The 13725-nt window shown below is 41.9% G+C and overlaps 1 protein-coding gene across 4 annotated transcripts in view; it reads left to right on the plus strand.

Moving 5' to 3' along the window:
• ZNF827 (zinc finger protein 827) overlaps positions 1–13725 on the plus strand; it is a 174037-nt gene that overhangs the window by 93231 nt on the left and 67081 nt on the right. For all 4 annotated transcript variants that reach the window (XM_030312977.1, XM_030312982.2, XM_030312984.1 and 1 more), the window contains exon 7: positions 1499–1556. In XM_030312977.1, the coding sequence (XP_030168837.1) occupies positions 1499–1556 (58 nt within the window). The remainder of the gene's footprint in view (positions 1–1498; positions 1557–13725) is intronic.

The raw sequence follows: 13725 nt of genomic DNA on the forward strand, positions 1-13725 counted from the left end.
ATTCTGTAAACTTAACGGGACACACAGATCTCTGCAAGCTCCCAAAAGCTCCAAATCATACCAGATGCATTTTTTTTTAAAAGCAGGCTGAAAGTGTATCTAAAAACAATGTAACTTTGGGGGCGCATGGGTGGCTCAGTCCATTAAGCATCCGACTTTGGGCTCAGGTCATGATCTCACAGTTCATGAGTGCGAGCCCCACATCGGGCTCTGTGCTGACAGCTCAGGGCCTGGAGCCTGCTTCGGATTCTGTGTCTCCCCCTCTCTGTGCCCCTCCTGTGCTCGTGCTCTGTCTCTCAAAACTAAATAAACGTTTAGTTTATTTACTTATTTAGTTTTGAAAATTACTTAGCAGTTAAAATTTGCACAAGTGAGGCCAGTGTGGTTCTTTTCAGAAAGTCTCTGTCTCTAACAGTACATTATCACTGTCTACTATCAGCGAAAAACTTTCTGTGGAAGAGTTCTCATCCTAGCACTGTCACTTAACTGCCTGGGTGACTTCAGGCAAATCTCGGAGCCTCGATTTCCTGCTCTCTGAAAGCATACTGCCTCTGAATCCAAATTCACCGCCCCCCCCCCCCCCCCCCCCGTCGTTGTTCAGCGGACAGAAAGCAACTGTCCACACCCAGGTGTGCATGCCGTAGCTTCAGACCAGTGTTACAAAGTATTGGACAGATGTTGTAAACCTTTCGTTTTCCCAAATATCTGGGAACTCCCTACGATCTGGAGTTTTTTGCTTGCCCTGCCATGGAAATCTGAAACCCTTGCAGAGTTGGCCAGGTTTTCTCCGCATACTTGAGCCATTGAGAGCTGTGACAGGGCAGAATCCTCACATTTGAACTGGATCGGGAAGGCCGGAGTTCAACTTTTGTGTTCTTGAAAGCTAATTAAATAATTTCTGACAGCTGGTAGATACAGACCTCAAGACAGAGTAAGGGAGGGTGTACCTCTGCTTGGCTAATGATATTTTTTGTCCCTCGTGACATTTATCAGAATAAGCGCTTGATGACTGCAGAGCCCAGAGGTCTTGTGGCTGTTTTTATATCCCCTCTCACAAAGGGGCCTGACAATACGGAATGCTTAAAGGTTGTCATCAAAGTCAGAAGCGGAACACTTGCAACCACTGCAGTTTTCGTGCTGAATCAGAGGAAAGCAGAAATTTTCAGCTGGGGAAAGATACAGTGGAAATAGCTGTTTTTGTGCACATCTCTGTCTGTGTATATGTACTTATTAAGGCCTCATTAAAATCTGACAACACACTTAAAATTTGTTAGTAACAGTTTCCCTTTGATTGGTTTTTACTAAAATATTTTTGCGGAGGCTCTCTATATGCTTTTCATGATTGTCTTTGTAAGACAGGGAGGGTTTGCATACTTACAAAAGAAAACCGCAGGAGGGAAAAAGAAATGCTAAGGAAGTTTCTGCTTAAGCCTTAGAAGATACAAATTGAGTAAGAACGACCTGAAAGGTATATATGTTTCATTCTTTCTCCTTACAGAAAAAGTGAGCAAAGAGAACAATCACACAAAAGAAAACACCATTCGGACGACCACCAGGTAGGTCATTTTATGCGGGGGTCCCCTCAGAGCGCCCTCTGTGTGGGGCCATCAGGCTCCAATCACGTGTTGCACATTGGTCCCCAAGCTGTTTTCTCCCACGGGGTTCAAAGGAGTCATGCCCTTTGCCACCAGTTTGTGTTAAAAATTTGACAGAAACAACACAGAAAGGAAGGACACCAAGGGGGAGGACCACTAATATTTATCAAACATCTAAGAGCTGGTGCTTGGCTGGAGAATTTTTCATATGTTCTCCTTTGTTATTCCTCACAGTAGTTTTGTGAAGTAGATAATATTCTCCTCTTTGCAGAAGTTTCTTGACTTGGGAGTTTAAACGGGCTGTGCAGCTGTAATTGGGAGCCAGGTCTGTATCTCAGGAAGGCCTCCCCCGCTCAGTCGGTAGACCAAGGTTTTACTGCAGCTGTGCTCCTGAGTAGCTCGGCAGCTGGGGACTGATAATTTGTCACCAAGGATATCACAGCATTGTGAGGAGGGCAAAAAAATTTAAAGCAGAAGAAAATGCTTGAAAAGGCCACAGGAAAGCCATTATTGCTAACAGCTGAACATAAGGAAGCTTTCCATTTGCCAAAGGCAGTTTGAGGAGGTCAGCCAGTGGCGCTGCTCCTCCCCATCCATTTGCCATAGGAAAGGTAGGGGTCCAGCCAGTGGCGCTGCTCCTCCCTGGCCTGGAAGGCCGTCCAGACCTGAACGGTTCTGCGCAAGCTCCAACAAGTGCACACCCCACCCCTGCGGAAAAAGGAAACCTTGGTGGGGGGGGGGGTGGAATGCGACCTCTAGCTTTGCAGGACCATTCCCCACCCCCACCCCAGGCCACCCCCCAGCTTCTGAGTTAGCCCAACATGCAGGCTTTACCGAATGAAATAGGAACAGAGACTACGACGTGTCAGCTACCAAGAAGGCTTTAAATGAAGGAACTTTGCTTTCCTGAGCAAACTTAGCAAATTCTTCCTAATGGGAACAGTTGACCGGTTTTGTCTTTTTAATTCTTGCAATGAAAGATAAATATGCTTTTCTTTTTGAGGCGGTATGAACTGACCGTGGAGTCTCATCAGGCACATGGACGGTGCTCATTTGAACCTTAACCCGAGTTGTTGTTTTTTTTTCTTTTTAATTCTATGAATTGGAATTTAGAAATATCAAATATCAAACAGTAATTAAAACAGAGCAAGCTGGCCTCGCACAAAGTTCACGGCGCATTAGGGAAGGGAAACCTGCCGTAACAGACCAGAACAGTGGTGCTGGCCTTGTCTCTCTGTATAAGTACGCGGGTGGAAAACGGGGCTCGCGATTTTGTCTGCGCATTGTTTTGGGAAATGGGTCTGGGGGCTGGGAGGGCTATTTGTCTATTAAGTTAGTTGCTCAAACAGGAAATGTAAGCCGCTGCAGATTCCAGTGGACCTTCTGCATGTATTCTGAAGACCATTTAATAAGTCTTGTGTCCATGGGTGTAAACACGTGAAATTGTCCTGCTTGGGAGATACTGAAAGACAGCAGACGAAAAATAATAAATGTTAATTTTAATTTGCAGTCCTAGGTGTCTTGAAGTGTCATGAATCTAGGTTTCCTAGAAGCAGAGCCTGAGATAGGGATCTGGGAACGGGTTTTATTGAGGGAGTGCGCTCAGAGGACCATGCTGGGCCGTGAAGGGGCAGGAGAGGGAAGGGGAGGTTGTGGAGCAAGGACGCGGTTTTCACCGGATTCCAGCTTCAGCTCGATCCCACAGAGAATTCTGGAGCATGAATTGCACCACAGGGTAAAGCCTGCCTGGAGGCAAGGGGGCCGACTCTTTGGACCACCGCCCCTCGCCATACTATTCACTAGCTTCAGGTCACCTCCAGCCAGGGTTGAGTAGCCTCCTAGTTGCAGGGACTCCAATGGCGAAGGCAATTCTCTCACTCGCTGTTAGCAACCAGCACCGCCAGCCGCTTGCGGATGAGTGCGGTAATGCAGGAAAGGAGCTGTGGGCAGGACCCAACAGCACCCCCTGTGGTGGTTTTCTGGTGCATCTTTAGGATAACCTAATATTTATACAACAGAAAGGTGTGCTGCGAAGCCATGTTATTTTATGCTTTTCAGGTGTTCTCTGGGAAGAGTAAAAGGAGGTTTGAACCAGTCCCAAATGAGTGAAATGCGTCTCATAGTCTACATTTCCTTGGCTGGAGCTAGAGCATAATTATAGGATAGAAGAAAAAATTTTTTTAGCCATTTGGCAAAAATGAAGCAATCCTTAAATTCTTCTCTTGCTGGGAGATTATGAGTAAGAAGAAATCCAAATGAGATCTTTTGCCCAAAGCAAAGTAGGGGGCTTGCTGTGAGCCCCTGACATGGTATAGTGTTCAGAAACCAGTGTTACAGAATTCTTGGTTTATTCTTCTATAGAATCCTTGGTGTGTTTTTATTTTTCCTTTGAGTAGGAACTTGTTCAATTAGCCTCTTCACAAATAGATCTCTTTCTTACCTTCTCACCTCATTACTTCAGGCGGAACAGAATCAAGTGGCTTTGTGCCAAGAAATCCTCTTTAACTTCAGTTACTGATAACAGGGATGGGGGGAAAATGCCAACTACCTCTCTTCCTTTTTGATTCCTGTTTTAGAAGGAGCTCTTATTTTGCATGCACAAGGTCAGCTCATGGGGGTTTTGTTTTAAGGTATGATTTGCGATAGTTTTCAAAAAAGATTGATATCAAGCCTCAAAATGTCCTTATCCCCAGATATTTGGGTAGTACTTAGTGGGATCTTCTGTATTTTCCAGAAGAAGCTCACTGTCCAGAACATGGCTCCTGATTGCAGTCAAGATCAGAATCTGCCATGTTTGAGGGTTGCTAGGTACATTGAAGATAAGTTTAACTGAGATCAATTCTTCCAAATGCCAGGGGTGCCTGAGCCACCTCCACTCAGTGAGATCTCCTCCTGCCCCTAAGGTCTGGATATCCAGGGGGCCGAGGGCAGATGTGCAGTACTGAAGAGAGAAGCTGATTCTCTCCCTGTCCTGTACAAATCCGTAACTCTGTGCACAGTTGTTTGTCATTTTTGGTCTTGACTCTCATTCCAACTGCAGGAACTAAGAAAAAGTGCAGCAGCCTAGAAAGAAACATTGTAACTCAGCATTCCGACATGTGCTTACCAAGGTGCCGATTTCCGTGCCTGGGCATGAAGCTTGTGGATGCATGTGCAGCCCACTGTGCTCCATGGCGCTGACAGTTACACCTCCCTCCTCGTCAGATCCTTTCCATTGGCAATTCTGCTGTTTGTTAATACCTCTATTATAATATGGTCAGATATGGAGAGAGAAAACAATGTTAGCATTCCTTGTTAGCAATTTTCTGAAACCAGGTTTAGGTGAAGCTAAAGGTTGAAACTAATAACTAGCAAGTTTCTGAATCATTGGCTTTCTACCTCATTTTTTTAAAAAACTCTTTCAATGGAAAATGTCAAACATATACAAAAGTAGGGAATGTGACCATCACTCAGTTTGAACAGTTATCATCTCATGACCTATGTTGACAAGGCCCCTCCTTTTGTTCTCCATCCCCCTAAATTATTTTCAAGCAAATCCCAGACATCATTTTAAGGACTTGTTTGAAAATGCCTTTTTTTTCATCCCAAGAACTGAGACTCAGCTACTTAAATAATATCATCTTCCCCAAAGTAAAAAACAATCTACCAAGTGCCATGTGGCCAGGCAAAGAAATCAATCTACTTAACAGCTGGAATGATTGGATCGTGTGGTCCCACTCACCAACGCCTTGGCCTTAACCTTTCCACCCTTGTTTGTGCCCTCCTAGGGGCCCCTTCACCGAATCAGTCCTTTAGATGGAACTTCGCTGTAAATGCTAAAACAGCAGTTCTTTTTGCCTGTTTAACCTCAGAGTCCAGCAAATTCAATCTAAGGGTAAAGAAGGCTGTGTGTCTCCTTTGAGATAGTGTGTGGACTGAGTGTTCTTAATGCCATTCTACCTGATGAATGAGATGAGGAGACAGTCCGGCCAGACCCAGGAGAACAGAAGGACTGAACACTTAAGAGACTAATAAAATCCTGATTTTTCTATTTCCTTTCCTAGCACAAGCCTAGATTCTGCAGGGAATAGATCACCAGCTAATATGTATCATTTGTTGATGAAAATATATGAGGCATGATATCATAACCAGATCCCAAAGTTTAATGGAATAAAAAGAAGATCTACATCTTCTGACATGGACCATCACCCAGCCAGATGCTGGATAAGATCGAAATAGGAAAATGGAACCCTAGAGTAAGAATCAGATAGCTCCTGGCAGGTGAATTGGATATGCTCAATGTTGTGTAACATCAGGAACGTCAAACAATGGCTGCCAAGAACCCTCTCTTGGTTATTTGTTCTCCCTTTTACCCATTAATAATTCAGTGTCCTCGGGGATATAAGATTGCAGGCCTTAAGAAAAACTTCTCACACCTGGTTTGCTTTATTCCAAAAGCAAGGAAGCATTTGCCCGAATTGTCCTTTTCTCCACTGTAAGACAAAAAGCAGAAGTGGGAAAATCAGAGAAAGGTAGGCTCCTATCCTGCTGTGCCAACCAACATTTAATTTGCCCAATTTTCAGAACTTGAAATGTGGGCTATTTGTTATGATTTAGATAATGGCTCTTACAGTGCTTACTAAAAGACATATGCACTTGGAGGTATCCAATATAGAATTTTCCTGTGTGATGGTTTGAATACATGTCCTTAAATATTTATGATTCAGTAATAGAAATTGCACACATTTAGAAAAGCATGACGTGCTGCCTCAATTTATATAGTTTCCTCTTTTCATTTTTTGGAAGGCAAAAGAGAATAATGCTCTATTACCTTAAAAAGTAAAAGATTACTCACAAAGAATACCAGATTAGACAAAAACGATTAAGAAAAAAAAAAAAAAACAAGAAAGAGAGCAAATGAAATTGGTGATTGTTGAGTAGCTCTCCACATAGTGTCATTACCCATTAAATTTTAGGACTTTAAAATTAAATGCATTGAGATTCCATTTCTAAAAAAAATGGAAATTGCTACTAATTTCATGGAGTCCCTTCAGTTAAGATATTCACTGCTTTTTTTGGTGAAGTCAAGGCTCTTGGTGGGCCATATGGTGCCACTGCAAATTTTAAGACACCCTTCCTGAAGATACTGCCATCTGCTGGAATATTGTCACAATAAATACATAAATCTCTGGTATCTGTGGAGGTGTGTGGTGCCTTTGTGCAGTGCACAACCTGCACCACTGTCTGCAGCTGCTCTGACACAACTGTTGACCTAAGTGTCTTTTCATTGGTAATACATCCTTTTCAACTTATGTTTGAGTTTTTATTTTTCAAAGAAATTAAAACTCATTCCTGAGAATAGTAGGATATATATATAATCGCAATGGCCTGAAATTGTTGCTGCCACTTGGACTTTTTCCTTATTTGACCAAACCTTTCTTAGTACTTTTATCTATTCCTACACTCCATTGTCCTGTAAGCATCACCTCTGCCATTTTTCTTTCCATCTGTGATGTCTATATTGAACTGTTATAGTTGAAACAATACACTTCCAGAACCGTTTGGTATCGTGTTACTCTGAAGAGACAGGTTTAAATCTCCTTTTGAGGATCTGAAGAGGGCTGTGCCTTTTCCTCATTTCCCACGAGCTCTGCCATCTTTATTTCTCCTGCCTTGCAACAGTGTTCGTTGTTGTTTGTATAACTCAGAATGGCCAGGGATGAAGCATACATTTGTAACTCTCTGTAAGTAGACATCTAGCTTTCTCTCTTAGCCACCTTTGACAAATTAAGCAGGGGTGACATGACCAAAAGTGATATGTGACTCAGGTGCTAGTTCAATCCCATTGTTCTTTTCTGGGATTCTCTCTTGAGTGTGTCTCCACAGTTTTTACTAGAAATATATCAGCTTTGCAAGGGTTGACCTCTAGTTTGGGGGTGAGAAGCCCTCTTGGATGATGCAACAGGCCAGGAAGCATCCATATCGCACTGGCGTTACCTACAGCATCCACAGGACAGAGTCTTGCATCACTGCAGGGAAGACTGCGTTCATCTAGTCTCCGCTCACCTCAGCAGAAAGCCCCTTGTCCTTGTTGATGCTCAGAGTCAGGTTCCTGTGGGAGATCCAGGTCCCTCGCAAGCTGACATTTTGCAGATCCGGATATGCAGGTTCATTTCCTTGGCCTGTGGTTGGCTCTGGCTCCCGGGGTCTGGCCTCCCCGCCACAGCGGCCCTCCACAAGGCCTGGCATTGTGCTTCTCGTCCTGAGAAGTTTCCTGGCTCCAGAGTGGATGAATGCTCACAGCACCAGCAGGAATTGTTCCTGAAAACGTGGTGTTAGGTTGTACAGATTGGCCTGCCTCTGAGACAACCCTAAATAGAAGGCATTTGTGCTTTTGCAAGAAGAAAATAAAAACATCGCCAATATCTACTTCTTTGTAAGATGCTCTGTTTTTCTTCTGTATTTTCAACAGCCTCTCTATTCCATAGCATTTGGCCCTTCTCCAGCTGGAGTTGACTAATACTGGTGGAATCATAATTTACATACAGTTGTCCCTGCCTATGTCTTTTTTTTTTTTTTTAATTTTTTTTTTCAACGTTTTTTATTTATTTTTGGGACAGAGAGAGACGGAGCATGAACGGGGGAGGGGCAGAGAGAGAGGGAGACACAGAATCCGAAACAGGCTCCAGTCTCTGAGCCGTCAGCACAGAGCCCGACGCGGGGCTCGAGTCCGGGATCGTGACCTGGCTGAAGTCGGACGCTTAACCGACTGCGCCATCCAGGCGCCCCACCTGCCTATGTCTTAAAACTGCCTTCAATCAGGGGTGCCTGGGTGGCTTAGTCGGTTGAGCGTCCAACTTCGGCTCAGGTCATGATCTCACGGTTTGTGAGTTCGAGGTCCGTGTCAGGCTCTGTGCTGACAGCTCAGAGCCTGGAGCCTGCTTCGGATTCTGGGTCTCCCTCTCTCTCTGCCCCTCCCCCGCTTGCGCGCGCACGCTCTCTCTCTCTCTCTCTCTCAAAAATGTTTATTTTTTTAAATAAACATTAAAAAATATTTTAAAAATAACTTATTTCTAGAGAATATTGGAGAGCATAAAGAAGAAAAAAACAATCTTTATAATCAATCCTGCTACTTAGAGACAGCCACTGCTAAGTTGGTCGTTCTTCTCCTGGCTGAAGTTTTCGTCCATTTATATACACATACTTTCCTATAAAAATTGGATCTTACTATATATACAGTTTTGCAGGTTTCTCTTTTCACCCAGCAGTATATTAAGAACTTCTTTCTGTGTCAGTAAACATAACTCAATATTATTCTTTTAATGTTTACGTAGTATTCAGTGTTTGCATGTGTCATAATTTATTTCATCAGCCCCCTGTTATTAGATATCAAGGGTTTTGTTTTGTTTTGTTTTCCCAAGTTGTTGCTAATATAAACAATCTGGGGATAAATTGACTCAAAAAAGCACTCAGTTTTCAGCCTTTTGCATGAATTGTCTAATTGACTTTCCAAAAAGTTGAATCTACAGTTCTACCAGAAGCTAATGAGAGAGAGAGAGAGAGAGAGAGAATATTTTAAAGGTCTTCTGCTTTATCATTAATTCTTTTTAACAGTTGGGAGGTTAAAATTATATTTTATAGTTAAAATCTTTGTATTGATTGATTCTTAATGATGCCAAGCATTTTCTTCATGGAGAGGCATTTGTATTCGTTCTTTTGTATATTTTCTCTTATTGTCATTTATTATCCTGTTTGGTGGTTTGGGTTGAAATTTTTGTTTGGTTGTTATTGATTTTTTTATTATGAAAAATTTCAAAACAGAACAGAAGGATAATGAAATAAACCACCATATTCCTATCACCCACTGAAAAAACATTTGTCACACTTTACTTCACAACCCTTTTCTATACTTTAAGATCACATATACTTTTAAAAACCCTATACTTTAAAATCACATCCCAGACATCATAACATTCAGTTGCAGACTCTTTAATATAGATCTCTGAAAAGATAAGGATATTTTCGACAATATCATTGTACACCATACAGAATTAACAACACATTTGATTGTTTTTTAATTGCTGAGAAAGTTCTATTTGATCGGTGCCAGCTGAGTATGCAGCCATGTCAGTGGGCCAGGAGGAGAAGGAGGACATTTTAGCTTTCTTGTCAACTCTGAAAATTAAAGATGAAAATCTGGGGCTTATACGAGCAGTATAATGACCTTGGTTCTCATCTGCCCACAAGCCCCCTTTAGAAACCCACTGAGTCTGCAGTGCAAGCCTCAGTTTGTAGACAAATGTCCTGGCTGACGCCTGCCGATGGGTAGCAATTAATTCACGCTTTATTCACTACAATCCTTTCTCAGAAAATGTGTGCACCCAAGGTGATGGATGACTGGGTTTCCAGGCCTGCCCACTGGGGTCATCAGTGGTCTTCTCTGTTGTGTCCACTCCCAAGCTTGAATAGGGAACTTGCTGTTTCAGATGGTCAGAGTTGTCTTCAGGTCCAAGGCTTGCAATCATTTTTACTCTTGGGCACTCTTCTCCATCCCTATGTTCAAATTCTTTTATTAAAATAAATAAATACATACATAAAATCATTCAAGAATAGGGCATCCTTATTTCTCTGGTGTTGCAAAGAGAAGGACAGTGTTCATGAACACCATTGAAGCTGTTTTCATTGATTATAGATGATTATCTTTTTAACTGACTGCTAAAATGTTCATAGGAAAATTGGCACCGACTGGTATACCTAAAATATCTGGGCCCGTTTCAGAAGAAACAGCTAATCTCTCATCCAAAGAGAAACTGAGGGCCGAAGCTGGAAGTTTGGGCCCACATACAGTCCAACATGACATATAGTGATTGCTATACCTTAGCAAAATGACCTTACCAGCATTTTTATAAAGTGCTAAAAATTCTTTTACAAGAATCTGTGGAACTGAGTATTTAACATATTTCCAATGCAATCATTTATAAATGTTACAAAACACATAGATATGTAAGTATATAAAAATATTTTAAGTATCTATTATTCTATTATAAACTATTGACAAAGAAAGTAATCAAGGCCAGTAATATTTGAGATAAAAAGAAACACTTCCTACAAATTCACACGTTAATCATGAAAATTAAGTTGGAAATGAAAGAATGTTACTTGACCTTTTATAAAAAATGAGATATCTCATTTTTTAAAAATGAGATTATCTCACCCAGCCACCGCCTGGGTGGCTCAGTCGGTTAAGCGGCCGACTTCGGCTCAGGTCACGATCTCGCGGTCCTTGAGTTCGAGCCCCGCGTCGGGCTCTGTGCTGATGGCTCAGAGCCTGGAGCCCGGTTCAGATTCTGTGTCTCCCTCTCTCTCTGCCCCTCCCCCGTTCATGCTCTGTCTCTCTCTGTCTCAAAAATAAATAAACGTTAAAAAAATTTTTTTTAAAAAAAATGAGGTATCAAAAATAAAGCGTGGTGATGTTTTGTTGTTCGGTCGTGAGCATATTTTCATGCAAGCGGCTCCAGCTTCTCAGAAAGTTTCTCGTGACCTTAAGGTACTTGGGGAAATGTTGAGAAGATTTAGTTATAACCAACCCAAATAGTTCCCCTATTCCTTATCTTCGAATAAGCCCATCTTTTGTATTTGATGTGTTGGAAAAGCTTAACAAAAACAGCCCTCTTTGCTCTTTGGCAAGGACTGTATTCTGTCAGTCCTTTGGCAAGTCCTGGACTTGGTCAGCCCTGTCCAGGTTTTGTTGCAAGAAAACATTTCCGACTTGTCGTCCTTTCCCTTAGTGTCGTTATGTCTGCGTGGAGACTCCGTGCGGACGTTACCTGTATCCATTTCAATCTGTCACGTGTCTCATATGCCACATGGTCAGAGAGTCCTTGAACTACAGCAAGGTTTATTCTCGGAATCACTGTTCTGTTGCCTACTTTTTCTTAAGGCATGGAAGATTTTCTCAACCACTGCTTCCTATGCACTTCAAGATGTTAATACAGCGTGTCACCCTGAGGGTGTGTCCCAAGGTCTAAGTGATTCAGAGGTCAGAGTTTTAAAAATATCAGTACAGTGGTTTTAGGTAAATATATGGAATTTCAGCCCTTTAAAAAAAAAACATGCTATATTAGAACAGAAAACTAGGATTTTACGGACTTGAAATAATAACGGGGGCTGAGCAGAGATTGAGGCAAGCCCCGTACACAGGGCCTTCTGATGAGATGGCCGAGGGGCTGGGGTCCGCTGGGGAGCAGGTAGCAGCCACAGAGAGCAAACGTTGACCACCACAGAACTTTTCCACTCCTTTTGCAATATATTATAACTTCTCAGAAATATCTGAGTCAGATCATCTATTCTTAAGATTTCCTTAAAATAAAACAAAACAAAACAAAAATTAACCCGGAATCTTTAGGACATATTTTATGCAGCTCTTGGAAAAATTCCTGAAGCCCTGTTATGCAGTATGATACATAGCTGAATAGATAATCAAGTGCTTTTACTTGAAAATACACCATCTTTTTTTTTAATTTTTTATTCATTAAAGAAAAGTTTGCAAATGTGCAAAGGAAGTCAGAATGTCACTTCGGGATGATTTGTCTGAAACTCTTACCTTCATAGAATTTCCTTCTACCCTGAAGTATACAGATCTTTACTGGTTCTGAGTAAAAACTCATTACAGATCAAAGTCTCTCTTCCTTGTTTAATCTTTCTTTTCTGTTTGCCATTCCCAAGTTCAGTCCTAAGAGTTATTATTGTCCTTGAGAAGGCAAAAAAAATTTCTTCTCTGTTGGTCCTTTAAAATAGTTGTGTCATTATTTATTTTTTTAATTTTTATTTTTTTAATATAATTTATTGTCAAGTTAGCTAACATATAGTGTATATACAGTGTGCTCTTGGCTTCAGAGTAGATTCCCATGATTAATCACTTACATACAACACCCAGTGCTCATCCCAACAGGTGCCCTCCTCAATGCCCATCACCCATTTTCCCCTCTCCCCCACATCCCTCCCATCAATCCTCAGTTTGTTCCCTGTATTTAAGAGGATTTTATGGTTTGCCTCCCTCTCTGAAACTATTTTTTCCCCTTCCCTTCCCCCATGGTCTTCTGTTAAGTTCCTCAAGTTCCACATATGAATGAAAACATATGTATCTGTCTTTCTCTGACTGACTTATTTCACTCAGCATAATACCCTCCAGTTCCATCCATGTTGTTGCAAATGGCAGGATTTCATTCTTTCTCATTGCCAAGTAGTATTCCATTGTATATATATAAATCACATCTTCTTTATCCATTCATTCATCCATTGATAAACATTTGGGCTCTTTCCATAATTTGGCTATTATTGAAAGTGTTGCTGTAAACATTGGGGTCCACGTGCCCCTATGCATCAGCACTCCTGTATCCCTTGGGTAAATTCCTAGCAGTGCTATTGCTGGGTCGTAGGATAGGTCTATTTTTAATTTTTTGAGGAACCTCCACACTGTTTTCCAGAGCAGCTGCACCAGTTTGCATTCCCACCAATTGTGTCATTATTTAAAAGTACTTCTTCCAACATTCTCTTCTATGCTGTGTCCACCTTCTTTTCCTCTTCCTCTTTGCTTTATTCTGCTGTTGTCATCAACACGAGAATTCCTGTAACGTTTTGGTTTCAATGCTGGTGCCCAGGGAGGGGTGGTTTGTAAGTAGACCGGCCTTCTGTTCTGCATGAGGCACAGCTCCCTGCTGGCACACTCAGATGTTAAAGGTGGAAATGTTTGTGCCACAATCCGCACTTAGCAAAATGTATCACTATTTACGGCCATAATCTTTTATGAACTGTTTTATTATTTATTGTAAATCTTTCCTTCCTCAGCCCCGCGCTGTTGACCCTACAGGCCATGCCGTCTGATGCCTGGATTTGTCCAGTCACGGTGACAGCAGTGCCCCTTCGTAATTTAGACCTTAGATTTTCTACCAGAGAAAAGTAAAAAGACACATTAGATGTTCATTTCACTTTTACCCACAAGAGAAACTTGAATAGGTAAACGTTTTGTTTTTTCTAAGTAGCAAAAGGCAAGAAAAGTAACGGGGAGTTTACACCAACAGCTTCCAGATGCTGCTTCTGAACATTTATCCGCAATAACAAAGGCTTCCAGGTAGACTTTGTCCAGGGCCAG

Source organism: Lynx canadensis, chromosome B1 (assembly GCF_007474595.2).
Source record: "Lynx canadensis isolate LIC74 chromosome B1, mLynCan4.pri.v2, whole genome shotgun sequence".
NCBI lineage: Eukaryota > Metazoa > Chordata > Mammalia > Carnivora > Felidae > Lynx > Lynx canadensis.